This window comes from Rhipicephalus sanguineus, chromosome 2, assembly GCF_013339695.2.
Source record: "Rhipicephalus sanguineus isolate Rsan-2018 chromosome 2, BIME_Rsan_1.4, whole genome shotgun sequence".
NCBI lineage: Eukaryota > Metazoa > Arthropoda > Arachnida > Ixodida > Ixodidae > Rhipicephalus > Rhipicephalus sanguineus.
In genome coordinates this window covers 9,068,868-9,082,907 of record NC_051177.1, presented here as the reverse complement: position 1 = coordinate 9,082,907, position 14,040 = coordinate 9,068,868, and the positions used below count along the sequence as shown (strand labels likewise).

The 14,040-nt window shown below is 46.7% G+C and overlaps 2 protein-coding genes across 3 annotated transcripts in view; one reads left to right on the top strand and one right to left on the bottom strand.

Annotated features, from left to right (window-relative positions):
* LOC119382379 (TBC domain-containing protein kinase-like protein) overlaps nucleotides 1-10,421 on the top strand; it is a 70,020-nt gene extending 59,599 nt beyond the window's left edge. For both annotated transcript variants that reach the window (XM_049412190.1, XM_037650073.2), the window contains 4 exons: nucleotides 559-671; nucleotides 3,455-3,585; nucleotides 9,852-9,972; nucleotides 10,035-10,421. In XM_049412190.1, coding sequence (XP_049268147.1) covers nucleotides 559-671; nucleotides 3,455-3,585; nucleotides 9,852-9,972; nucleotides 10,035-10,247 — 578 coding nt within the window. In that variant the 3' untranslated portion in view covers nucleotides 10,248-10,421. The remainder of the gene's footprint in view (nucleotides 1-558; nucleotides 672-3,454; nucleotides 3,586-9,851; nucleotides 9,973-10,034) is intronic.
* Nucleotides 10,312-13,740, bottom strand: LOC125757054 (zinc finger protein 205-like). Its single transcript, XM_049412137.1, has 3 exons — nucleotides 13,618-13,740; nucleotides 10,366-11,107; nucleotides 10,312-10,322 (listed from the first exon to the last, which is right to left on the bottom strand). Exons 1-3 carry the CDS (start codon nucleotides 13,738-13,740, stop codon nucleotides 10,312-10,314), a joined length of 876 nt encoding a protein of 291 aa, XP_049268094.1.
* Nucleotides 13,741-14,040: the final 300 nt, after the last annotated feature.

Here is a 14,040-nt window from a genome sequence, read left to right as displayed (position 1 = left end):
TTTTTTCCTTTGTTATTGTAATTTATTTGTGTATGCACTTGTTTTTTTCTCTTCTGTGTTCTTTCACAAGCATCGGGACGATGCTTTTTTTTCAGAGTGGGGCAATGCCATGCCCACTTCTTGTCTTGTTTTGATGTATTCGTGTTTGACCGGCAGAGATGGTTATCAACGCCCGACGCTGTCCGCGAAGCAGTGTTCGAGAAGCTTCGTGATTGTAGTAGATCGTTTTGTTAAGATTGCGCCCCGCACGCAAGTGTTCTAGCGTTGTCTAGAGATAACGCCGCCACCAGCGATATTGCTGGAAAGTTCGATAGCGCCTGTATAAAAGCCGACGCGCTTGACTGCTTGTCAGTTGATCGACGGTCGACGCTCTGTTTGCCGCTATCAGTGTATTGCTGTAGTTTGACTTTCAGTTTCTTGGCCACAAGTTCGGCCAAATAAACAGTTTTATCTCGGACGTGCTGACTGTTGTCTTCGTCGATGTCACGACCTCGTGACAGTATTGTTATGCACCTCCTATCACGGCACTCATCCCACGATTTGTTTTGTGTCCCCCAGAGATAGATATACAGCGGTGTGTCCAGGATTCCATTCGTATCTTCTGCACTACACCACAGAGCTCCACATTCAGAGCTCACGCAAGTCCTGGCAGCCAGCCCCAAGATCCACTCGTAAGCAGCTTCAATTACTCTTTTGTACAGTTTAGATGGAGGAGATGCACATCCACTTGAGGACTCTCTGTTGCCATGTGTACAGCGCCTCGATGTAACCAGCATGGTCTGTGCTCTGTTTCTTGGCACCACCAGACTTATCGAAAGATTGTTTTGGGGGGATTCAGTAAGACAAAGGGGCAAAGACTAGAGGGATAGTCCACTACAAGAAACGTTTGGCAGCACTGCTACTGCCAAACCTGGGGAAGCACGGGCACCCAGCGACTCCCGTTCGTAGAGTTCGCACTGCTCCGTTTACCAAAGCGTCAATGACACAAACGTTTGAGGTAAGCATGTAGCGTTTCCCCAGCATGAGTAGAATCTTGTTAAGGAGATTCGCAGACTCGGTGTGAGACTTGCGCGCTGCTGCGCTTTATCGACTTCCTGCTTCTTACAGCAGTCAAGATATGCGTCGTCTGCAGCGAGCTCCGTCAGGTTGTTCCCCCCATCAGATGTAGCGACAGTGTAGGGGGAGGGGCACTCGCTCGGAGCTTTCCAAAACGTTTTTAGCAGTTTTTATTTAATTATTGCAATTACTTCTTCGTTATTTCTGTTAATTATAGCAATTACTTCTTGGTTATTTCTGTTAATTATATTATTTTACAGCTTGTTCGTTCATTTTAACCCGGTTTTGAGCACCGATAGCCTTGTTATGACCTGTATTGAGTGCTTTACTGTAAGCGTGAGCACACCACACGAGATGCATGGCTGGACAGACAAGCCGGGCCCCTAGAATGGTCCGCACTTAGAGGAAGCAAAGTTCAATATCTTGATGTGTGCTGGGTTGTTTAAAGTTGCCTGCGAGTCCATATGGGTGAACCCCATGGAAGGTGCCACACAAGAGAAAGCGCCTGCTGTTCTATGCGGGAGGGTAGCTGAAGGACATACCCTGGGCTTTGGAAAGCGGCAGAGTCATTCACCACACTTCTGGATATAGAAAAAAAGCAGTTTAAAAGGCAGTTGAATGGCATTGATCAACGGTGCTTTTTTTTTTTAGTTATATGCAGGGCGGGCGGGTTACACGTGACGGTGTAGATGTAGATATCTTCATATATAGCTGGTCAGCCCCGATGTAGGCCTTGTTCTTCACTATCATACATTTTGGGATGCTGTACGCAGCGGCGACGTGAGACTTCATTTGTCGAGGCTCGACTGCGTTGAACATTGCCACCTCCGCAGAGAACAGCAGGTTCTTAGTTTGAATGGCAGCTATCGCATTAACAAAGGGAGCAGAGAATTCTGTGGAAGTGAATGGTGACCTTGCACGACGGGTCAATGGGCGCGACGTTGAGGAATCACGTGATGGCATGCAGTAGTTTCTACTCGCGGCGCCCAGTGTCGTCCTAATGCCAAAGCTTGCACTCCCAAATACATGCGGGAATGCCCCATTTTGCGAGAAACTTCTTGTGAGAGAGAGCCAAATTTTTGGACTACCCGATGTTCGATATATGAAGTGCTCCGGCTGTTTTTGTTCAATGTAGCCATAGATTTTTCTATGAATTCACATTAAAGCATTGTTATGTTCAAAACTAGTCTGATACAAAAAATAATTCGATGTAGTCAGGTTTGACTGTACCAACATTTTTGGAGATAAGCAGCAAGGTAGTGCCTCACGCTCCTGTAGTCGAAGCACGCATCTTTTTGTTATATATGTTCAGATCATGAGATGGCTGTTCAAGATAAGCGTTGCAATGTTGTTGGCAGTTTCGATGACATAGTGAAAGTGGCCCAAGGCTTTATTCAACATTTTACAGAGCAGTGGCCGACAGGCTTCTTCTCCTCCCCTAGTGCTAACCAGATGTCCGGCCTTTCCCTCTCTCCATCCATATGGAGTTGAGTTTCGTGTGTAGCAACCAATGAGGTTAGAAATATTTGTGCCATAGAAAGGTGGCCGTAGAAAGTGTGGTATTGCAGGAACTCTACACTGAATGCCTGTAAACATCTCAAGCACATTCTGCTGGAAAAATGTCAACATTGTAGTAACACATAAGGAGGGAGACATAAAAGACTTGACCCATCAGCCTACATTCAGTATTATAAAAAAATATTTATGAAGGTAATTTAAAACAGGAAACACTAGAGTTGAACCACTAGAGTTGATCCAACCTGGAGAGCACAGCCGTGTCATCGACCAGCCAATCAAGAAACCTGCTGAGTTAGACATGGCTTTCATGGACCACAAGAAGGCACAGTAGAGATAGTATCATCATCAGTCTTGAAAATATTACATCACTAGGGAGTACTTGAAACAGCTTAGCCAACAAGCTACCCTGCTTCTTCACAAGACCAGCAATACAGTCGTAATTGAGGACTGCTGTTCACTGCATGCTGGGGAGAAGAAACTGGTATAGAGAATTTGCAGATGGCATAGTACTCTTCAGCAACGATGGCAACAACATGCACAAAATTATTGAAGGCTTAAATTGAGAAAGTAGGGCTAAAAATAAAGATGCCGAAGATAATAGCCTGGCAAAAGAAAAAAATATAGTTGGAATCTGTACGAGAATATGTATGGCTGAGCTGAACAATGATGGTCGGGAGTGCATAAATCGTGACAGGCAATTTGCCATTGTTCTAACATATGAGGCTGGAACGTGGAGGATAACGAGGAAACGCTAGAAAACAAATCACTGATGGTGTGATAGGTGTAACGTGGAGCAGAATGGATGAACGTAACGTGTGGACCGAATAGACACCTTCTCAGTGTTTTACGTTATGCTCATAGAAGATGAACCCTGTTGCAGGGCATGAGCCCGGTGCCCTTGGAGGAGCTGAAGGCGGAGCTCTGCCCACGAATTTCCCCTCGGGATCTGCTAGCTCTGCTTCACAGCTCTCAAATGCCTCTTCTGGTCATCGATGTGCGTCCCTCCGAGGAGTATCCTTTCGTGGAAAGCGACTGTCTCTAGTATGCAAAGGGCGCAATGTCTGACTCGGTCCCGTCACTGGCGATAATGGAGGCTAGGGATGTAGTACTACAAAAGGCAGCCCTTTGCGAGTTGTCATTTCGGCATCCATTACGAAGGTTGTTTTCTTTCTGGCTCAATCCCCCCTCTGGATAGCCATGCTCAATTACTTTTGTAGTACTTGAGATGCAGATGCAGGGACAAGTCTAGCTTTGCAAAAAGTGCTGTCACATTCGCAACTTTTTTTGATGTCGTGCAACAAAATAGTTCCACTAAATCTGCTTGTTAGTTACAAGAAAGATTGCTGTAAAACTTAACATTGCTAAACTGGCTGCAGATGTATTGTGCTGCAGTCATTGGCCGAGTATGTTTGGACTTAAAGGGACACTAAAGGCAAATAACAATTTATGTCAGAGTGAAAGCCCAATGTATGACAACTTCTAAAACAGCAATATTATCAACAGCAGTGCCCTACTTACCGAGAAATTAAGCTAAATGTATCACATGATGAGCGCCACGGGTGGGACATTTTCGAAGTGATCCCGATGACGTATGGAAGTCGGCCTACAATAAATCACTAGTAATCAAACTAGCAGCAGTAAAAAAAGAACCTTCCGAGCATCAAAAGACGTAATAAAATGCTGTTTGTTCGTTTCCGCTTGATTCATGGAAAAAAGAACCTCCGTGGCGTTGCCATATGGGGAACGGCGCGTGTGGTTCAAAGGTTCCGTTTTCACCGAGCTGCGCCTCGCCCAGCGCCCTGCTTCGCTCACGCGGTCGCGTCTCAGTGATAGTTTCGGGATCGCATACTGCCGCGTGTGTTTTGCGCGCTCGTGAAAGTCGCTCTGACCGAAAGTTCGACAAAATGCCGCATGCATGTGATATTGCCGGATGCCCGAATGGTGCACAACGCCAGTGCTGCAGCACGGAAACCTGTGTGTCTTTTCACTATGTGCCGCGGAATGAACCCTTACGCTCGATGTGGCTTAGTGTCATGCCATTGCGCCAGTGTGCTGAACAGTCAAAACCTCTGCGTGTGTGCTCGCTGCGGGACTGCGGCAAGCTTCGATGGCTTCGATGGCCGTTGTTGCTACTGTGGGTCCCGCTACTTCCGCTCTGCTGCTACTAGTGTCGGCGGCCGCGCAGTAAAAGCGGGCAACGTTGGGCACGGCAGCAGTGACGTATGAAAGTCGTATTTTCAGGCGGGAGATTTGAAGTGCGCTAACGCGATGCGGACCACTAAAAACGTGATTTTATTTCAAAATAAGCACTTCCTTGGCATAAAAGTAGCACTACAAGGTTTCTGAACCGCTATTTCAACAATCAACGACGACTTAATATTTGCCATTAGTGTCCTTTAAGTGTATTCAGGGAATCATGAAGGAATGTGAAGGCAAAATGGCTCAGTTTTCATCTGCACATCCTGAAATGCGTTTGTTCTCGCTGCTTTCAATTTGTTCTATCATTTTTTATTCCTTCATCATTTATTTGTCCCTTTGGGTTGTATACGTATCCAAATTTAGAGTTTTGCCATGTGCTTTTGTAAGATTTTCTGAGTGACAAAAATCTTCCTTTTCATCTTGACTCGTAACACGAGTGCTTGGCATGCAGTGATGTCTTGCTGCTGTATGTTGTGTGTGCAGGGATGAGGGTGATTAGCGTCACTCATTATTTACGTCCAAAAAAAGGGTGTACATCTCAAAATTATTTGGAACATGAAGGCACGCAGTCTAAAAAGAATGCGTTGTGGGGCCAAAACGCATTGCTTTATAAAAAGCAGCACCGACAGCAAAGACAAACATTAGAGCAGAAAACTATTTTTCTTGTACACAGCCAAGCAACGCCTTTTATTGCAAAAAAAAGAAAAAAGGGTACAACTATTTTTTGCATCCCATCCAAAATATGATGCAGTGAGTTGGGCTGAGCCTTGTTTGCCATAATTTTGCCATGGTGATACGTGCACTCTGGATTTATAAAAAAACTAATTATTCAAAGTGTGCAACCTATTTTTTGGACCACAAAGCACACCTGATCGTACTTGGATGACCACATTAAACGGCTACTCACTGCAAGTGCTCGAATAGTTGACAGATTAGAAGGCCACCCCTCGAGTTTTAAGCTGCGCTGTGTTTGCACAGGGCTGGAGTGACACAAGCAGTTAGGTTTTCTTGCCCCGTCTTTGTCCTTTACGTTAAAATCAACGTTAGGATATTTTTGTATGTGAGCAGCATAAAGATATATTGGCAATTTTCCCTGAACCATTCAAAGCGGCAGCATCTCAGAAAGTGTGATGAGGAGCAGTGCCAGATGCCAAGTGCAGCATCAGTGCAGATATTAAAATTTTCATCTTTGCTTAGAGACACCGTTGCCATCTTGTAATAGTTTGACTCCATTGGGACACGGTGTGGACACCATCCTGGACATTTCTGCAGAAAACAATTACACAAGGTAGCCAACAAAGAATAAGCTTACCATGTTTTTACATCTCCTAGTTGTGTAGTAATGTTCAGTTGAGGTTTGGCGTTTGCGCCGTGTCCCATCCTAATATGCACTTATGGAACAATACTCTATAAGTGGATGCATTGCTGCAGTGTTAGAGCCAGTCATTAAAGAGCTTTTCTTTTGCAGCAGCACATTTGAAATAGTTGTTTTTCTCCACAATACCTTTGCAGTCCGGCAGTACCTTTATTTGCAATCCTAGAAATAGGACACCACAATATGAAACTTGAAATGTTCCATTCTTCTGCTTGGACCGAGAAAAATGAGCGGTGAATGTAGCCTGGAACAACCTTGCGACACCAGTGTCTCTCCTCTGACGTTTGCATTTGTTCTTTTCAAAAGCGTCAAGTGCTGGTTATGGGAGGTGGAAATTTGCAAAGGTGTCGCATGCCAGCCATGTTGTTCCCACACGTGATGCTCAGATTCAAAAGGCACACTCCCAACGGCGCCAAAATTTGCACACGTGATCTTGTGGCATCTGCGGTGGGGTGCCACTTAAAGGGGCCTTGCGACACAGATTAAGCATCTAATTCTCGCTTCTTCTCCAACTGTGGAATTCACCGAAATCGTTGTGCGAGTGGCCACACCAAAAACAAAGCTGTTATAGAAACCACATTGTTTTCGGACTGGAGCAACGCACAACGGCTATTTTTGGGATCGGAAGTGACGCTTCATCACGTGGGAGTGACAACGTTGGCCGGGCATTTTGATTGGTTTGACGCACGTAATATTCATATGGTCTCAGATAGGCCAGACTATTGTGGGCTTTAATTATAACGGCACTCTTTGTACTTCCTCAGATACAAAATGATTAGTTTTTAAATATGAAAATTTGAAAACAATTGCCAAATGGCACTAGGACTTTGGCCACGAGTCGTCCGGTATGTCTCCGCGAGAGGCGCATCAGTGGGAGAGTGAAATGCAAAAGGGAACTGCTGGGATTTCGGTGATCCTTTTTGCGTTGCTCTCAGTATTGTGCACTACACGCATTCCAGTGCTGCACAATGCAGACGGAAAAGTGTTGCAGGGGCCCCTTTAACAGTTTTGGATGGGAATATTGAAGCGACACCAAAAATTTATATACAATTAACGACACTATCATTAATTAGATGTTACATTAGAGCATTTACAATTTCATTATCAGAGAAAGACATCCTCATTAAATGGCCATTCTCCCAATACGCACCTGTTATCAGGAACTGATGACGGTAGAAATTCCCAGCAAATTAAAGAAATATAAATACGGAGAAAGGTGCAAAATCAAAGCCGAACCCCAACCATGCAGTAATGCGTTAAGGGGCACATACCAAAATCGTGCAAGGCGTATCAGTGCGGAGGACGAAAGCACAGTAGGAACATGACCACGCCATTTGCCCCGTTTCTGGTTGAAGAGCATCTTTTAGCAGTGCTGGCTTAACGTACGAATAAAGAGTCTATCCGCATACGGTAAGTTGCGCATCATGCGAAAGGTGGCTTGTACTCGCACTAAATTTCATCGATCCTATCATCATGACATTAAACTCTGCTGTCCACAAACTTGTGCATTCTTTTCATAGCAACACAAGAGTCCACAAACTTCTTAGCGTTTTACCCGCTTACCGTTGTCGCAAACTTGAGTGGCTTGGACAGGTGGCGCCATGTGACGGTGGAGAGATAAGCTTTAGAACTTTTTAATGTTGAGGACACCAGCAAGGCGCTGGCCAAACACACAATCGCTGCCTTCTTGGCACTGCATCCCCGAACACTTGTATCGGTACTTTGGTCACTATAGCCAGGCTGACTTCACAGTGTGGCCAACAATTGCGGGAAGCCCAGTGGGCAGCTCGAGCTGATCAAATAAAATTCATTGGTAAGCAATCTGCACATATCTCGAGCCTGCAATTTTGCATACATGGCGGAAGTGTGTGAAGGGAAGTGCCCGGTGAATTTCATTGAGATCCACTGCCCTTGGAAAAATGCTGGATTTGGCCTTCAGGGGTTGTTTTATGGGACTTGATCATAACTGTAGCACCAGTGAAGGTACCAAAAGCTGAGCATTTGATAATTTAATTAGTTCCTGAAGTCAGCTTCCACGCAGAATGCAGTTTCGTACATCAACAATCTATAACATAAAACATGTCACAGGATTGCAAAAAAAAGATTAAGTTAAAAAATCAAACAAATTTACCATTCCCATTGCCACATCCCCCCCTTAAATTGACAAAAAAAAACGTAGCTGCCAGTGGTCCTTCGAGCTTTAGAGACGTATCCATCTCTCCAGGCTGCATTAAAGGGACACTAAAGGCAAATAACAATTATGTCACAGTGAACGCTCAATGTATGACAACTTCTAAAACGGCAATATTATCAACAGCAGTGCCCCACCTACCGAGAAATCAAGCTAAATGTATCACATGATGAGCGCCATGAGTGGGACATTTTCGAAGTGATCCTGATGACATATGAGAGTCCGCCTACAATAAATCACTAGTAATCAAACTAGCAGCAATAAAAAAAGAACCTTCCATGCATCAAAAGACGTAATAAAATGCTGTTTGTTCGTTTCTGTTTGATTCATGGAAAAAAGAACCTCTGTGGCGTTGCCATGGGGAACGGTGCGCGTGGTTCAAAAGTTCCGTTTTCGTCGAACTGCGCTTCGCCCGGCGCCCTGCTTCGCTCACGCGATCGCGTCTCAGTGGTAGTTTTGGGATCGCGTACTGCCGCGTGTGTTTTGCGCGCTCGTGAAAGTCGCTCTGACAGAAAGTTCGACAAAATGCCGCATGCAACGACGCCGGCACTATGAGCCCTCAGCCGCATACTGCGTTCATCGGGGCTCAAGTCGCTGAATTGGAGCCCAGCGTCGCGAGCCAGTGTCTCGTCAAGTTCTCCGTCCACATTCATTGCGGCAATTGCGGCAAGCTTCGATGGCCATTGTTGCTGCTGTGGGTCCCGCTACTTTCGCTCTGCTGCGTATAGTGTCGGCAGCCGCGCAGTGAAGGCGGGCAACGTTGGGCATGGCAGCAGTGACGTATGGAAGTCGGATTTCAGGCGGGTGATTTGAAGTGCACTAATGCGATGCAAACCACTAAAACGTGATTTTATTTCGAAATAACCACTTCCTTGGCACAAAAGTAGCACTACGAGGTTTCTGGACTGCTATTTCAACAATCAATGTCGACTTAATATTTGCCTTTAGTGTCCCTTTAAGTTCAAATAAATACCACTAATTGCCTTGATGGTCCCAGACAAACTGAAAGTAGAAAATGCTTTAGATACTGCCAACGTGTCAGATCTTGTGAAGTTGGCGAGAGAATGTACTGTGTGAAACTCACTCTTGTGGTATGCTTTTTGTACAGCCAGTATTTGCAGTGGGCAGCTGTTCTAATTTTTCTGCTATCAGTACCAGTCTTCTAATTTTGTTTTTACAGTATCTCCAAAAGTTATGGTAGTCTCTATACAAGCTGCCACGGAGAGCATGAGAGTGCCTAAACTTTTGTCCTTCAAACGGCATTCATTGTGAACTGGTCACGTTCAGCAAAATGTTGTGGTAAATACAGTAATTATGCAGAGAACGGTAACAGTGAACTTTTTTAGATAAATTCCAGTAAAACTACTGGAGAGCCAGTGTTCCCTCTAGGAAAGAGACTTAGTGCAAACAATTCAATCGCGTGTTGGTTTAAATGCACTTTGTCCAAGAAGTCAAGCCTCACAACGAATAGGTTAACCCAAGAGCAGGTAGTTGTTCCTGAACAGAAGGCAGGTATCAGCGTGGCACCATTCCAGGTGCCTTGAATGTGGTCCCAGCCAGCAGCAGCAGCCGCACAGCAGCAGGGGTGGTCGTGGTGGCAGGCAGCCAGAAAGAACACGCTGCAGCTGTGAGTGTAAGTCCTACTACCCATTTATTTGAAGAAGGCGGCATGCAAGCGAGGCCTGCTCCCTGCAGGCGGCCAATGGACTGGTGCGCAGCGGTCAGCCCCGGGTGTGCCTCCTGCACGGCGGCATCGAGGCCCTGCGCACTGTGCTCGAGCTGCCAATAAACAGCGTTCACTCGTACACCACCTCCTCGTTGGGGTTGAACGTGTCGATGTACATGTTCTCCTTTTTGTGCATGCGGCGCACGTGCGAGCGGAGGTTGTCCCTGCGGGCCGACCGGTAGCTGCAGTGCGGGCACAGGTGCGGCTTCTCGCCCGTGTGCATGCGCCGGTGCTGGATTATCTTTTTCAGCTGGATGCTGGCAAAACCACACACGTCGCACACAAAGTTCTCTCCACTGCGGTGCTTTTTCATGTGCTTCTGCATGTCGGCCTCGGTGGAGCGGTCCTTGCCACAGATCTTGCAGCTCAACTTGACGGGTGCCAGCTTGGCGGCACCCAGCATGTGGGCCTTCTGGTGCTTGCGGTACGCCTTGTACACGGTGCACGTGTACGGGCAGAAGGGGCAGCGGTACTCCTCCGCGTTGTGCCGGTGCCTCTGCGGGGGGGCCTCGGGCTTGTGGCGCTTCTTGCCGCAAGGGTGGAAGCCCTCCTGCAGCACGTGCTTCATTATGTGCTTGTCCAGCTTGTCACGTCGCGGAGACATGTACGGGCACGACGGGCACGAGTAGAGCGGACAGAGCGAGCTCTCCTCGGAGCTGGCGTAGCTGGCGTTGCGAGCCGCCTTGCGCGACACGCCATGGTGCATGCGGGCGTGCTTTTTGAATGCGCTGCGACTCTTGAGCACCGCACCACAGTCCTGGCACTCGTAGCCGACCTCTTCGATTGGGGCCAGCGCGCGACAGTCTTCCTCCAGGGTGGGCTCGAACAGGGCCTCCTCGACGGCCATGTCAGGCGAGGGCCCCACCACCACCTCGCCCCCTTCGATGATGTCCTCCTGCTTGATCATCGAGTTGGGCACCAGGATTATCTCCCCATTGGCCTCCCCTTCCTGCAGAAGCATCTGACTCACGGGCGAGTGCAGCGCGTGGCCCTTCATGAAACCCTGGCCTTCCAGGCTGCTCTCCAGTCCACTGAGCGTCTCCTGCAATCAACCACAAAGAGATCATCACGAGCTTCTCAGTCTCCAAATGCTCATTGTGTTGCAAAATAAATTAAACTTGAACGCAAGCCTCCAGTTTCAGCAGTGTTGCAATACATGTTGGCAACATATGCATCCAAAGATTGCTAGAGAAAATGTGTTCACTTGTCCAAGCAGGTGTGCTAGTGGTTTAATTAGCAATTCTGACCAGGAATATGCGTTGGCCTGTTCTTTCTGGATGAATGGCTACGTGTTGCGCAGTGCCCACTCCGAACAGGAAGCCATTTTGATGGCAGTGCTGACAACTGCGCAAGTTGATGCAGATTCTTGTTAACTGTGCAGCAACACGGGGATTATTTTAGTTCCCATGTTGTTGCAGAGTTAATGTGAAGCAGCAAGGTGGCTTGATATTGGCGAATTCTTAAGAGGCAGGTGAGCCCAGCCACGTCCCACGGCTGTCACAACAAAATAGCAGGCAGCACGTGTCATCGTAACCACCTCAAATCAAAGTTAGGATTGCTTGTTTAAGAAATGTTCCATATTTCTAATCAACTTGATGGAAATGAAGATAGTACCGTCTGGGCTGCTACCGATTGGCAGCATTTTCTGACCATGCTGAAAGATTGTTGCAGGGCCCCTTTAAGGGAAACGCTGGCAATCTGGAAGAACCAAGGTTATGCAATGTGAGCATTAATGCGTATCTCATGGGACAGGCAGGGATTCCAAAATAAACAGGTGTTGAAATCTTGCAAAAATTGACAACAGCGGCAACTGGAACTGTTTATATTAACACATGTGGACCTTCGTGTGCCAGTCAAACAGGTCAGCGTGGAGAGGGCATTCTCAGCGCTGAAGGTTGTTTTATCAGAACATTGGTCTTGCATATCAGAGACTACACTTGGTGACGTGCTGCTTTTGAGATCATGCTCACTCCCTTGACGCAAAGAATTCATAATAAACTTTTGAGAGAGATAAATACTATATTTCTATCGTTAGTTTAATTTCACATTTTTGTGTGCAAATAAAAACCCATATGAACCGCGTTGGAACATTTTTTTTTTTTCGTTCCGAAAAAAAAAAAAACGGTGGAACGAAAGTAAAAGCAAAACAAAAAAAGATATTGTTCTACATGCTGGAAAGAGCATGAAAGAACCTATAAAGAAAGAAAGAAAGAACCCATGTCCCTGATTGGGGAAGGGCTACAAGAGTGATGGAGCCCAGGTAGCGGCTCTTCATTGAGTAGATCACTGCATTCATCGCTCCACTAATTGCTGATCCTCACATGCTAGTTGCAGTAGCGCATGTTTGTTTATAATTTAAAAAGAAACCACACCCACATAAGCAAAGAAAGTGCCATGGTGTGTGACCACCATGAATGCACCACCATTGGAAGTGGGGCCGACCATCTGCTTGCCCTTTAGCCAGCGCTAAGGAAAGCACTTGGACATACTCAGGGGATTGCCTAGTTCCTCTCCCCGGTACAGCTCAGCCTGTCACAGGCAGGTGAATTGTGCGACAGCATTTCTTTGTACAGGCTTGTCCACTCGTGCTTTGACGTGATGTGCATCGAAGCAGTGCTGCAAAGTAGACACAGGCTTCGTCCTCATCTGCTTTGCACTCTTAGGGGCCCAGCACTGGCACTGCTGAGTGCGGCCATGCTAAGCCATGTTCAAACGAAGAGTGGACGACCCTGCCTGTTGTTATGACTAGCACCCATGCAAGTATTTATTGCTTATCACCAATATCTCAGCCTCCAACAAAACGCGAGAAATTTTGACATCTGGGGAGTTGTCTCGATGTGTCCACCTTGTGGACTGTCCACTTCAGCCGCCACTGATTGGCTGGAGCTCGGCGAGCAGCGCATCCCCGGTTTGTTTCCGGTTCTTTTTTGGAAACGTCATTTTGATGTCACGAAGCTTTCATAACACTTGGCACAAATGAGAAGGACAGAATGCGCTTCACCGCAACAAATGCAGCCCCCAGAGATCCGCTTCCAGACGCACATCTCGGAGGCCATGCATGAACTCTGATAACGTTAGCCCTCAAATTAGGTTTAATGCGGTTGCCCACCTAACACACCTAGAAGGTAGATACGCATTCCCTGCATCGTTCTCAAACATCTGAACACGTTCATATGCAAGTTCAGACTTGTCAAGTTAGGTTAAGTTACTGTACATTCTTTTTACTTTCTTTTTATGCTAAGAATGTGCTGGCGGGTTCGGTGCGTCGACGTGGTCAAGAGTGGCATGACGTCACGGCCCGCCACTTCTTCAAGTACTAACTGAATGCACCCATCGAAGTGAACATGTCCACAAGGTGGACACATCGAGAATAGCTTCCCTGGTTGCCAAGAATAGTAAATTTGTGTTGGATTTTGAATGACATGATGGATGGTTGGGTCACAGCAGTCATGGACAAGGCAGCAACTGCTCTGCATGGGCACTGCTTGAACGACTCAGGGAGAATCGGGAGCTTAAATGGTGTCCTGCCTCATTGACTGAAACAATGCTCACCTGGTGCTTTTCTCGGGCCAAGTCCATGTGAATCACTTGGTTGGTGGGCAGTACTTTCATGTCGGGACTGTCGTCGGTCACAATCTCACCCACAATATCGGGTCCCATTTCATCACCCTCCATGATGATTCCGTCAGGACCCTAGAACGCAATGTAATCAACTTGTAGGGAATCTGGTACAACACACACCACTACTGAGGCAGCTGTGAAATGCTATGATGACAACAGTAAGTTGATCATTGTTAAGTGTAAAAATATCCACAATAAGGTGACAAGTGCACTGCATATGAAAGACTTCCTACAGCAGCATGCATGCACTGATGAGTCCGTTAACACCAGACAGAGACAAATATTCCGAGTTCACATATTTTTCAACAGTTGGCTGGAGGGTTGTGAGCGCATGGCAGCTGTACATCGTGCTGC

What these genes read in the sequence shown, in the direction of transcription:
- LOC125757054 (XM_049412137.1), bottom strand. Translation starts at nt 13,740, where the DNA reads ATGGAGGGTGATGAAATGGGACCCGATATTGTGGGTGAGATTGTGACC. An exon ending in TGGCCCGAGAAAAGCACCAG is followed by an intron (nt 11,108 to 13,617) that starts GTGAGCATTGTT and finishes GGTTGATTGCAG; the next exon opens with GAGACGCTCAGTGGACTGGA.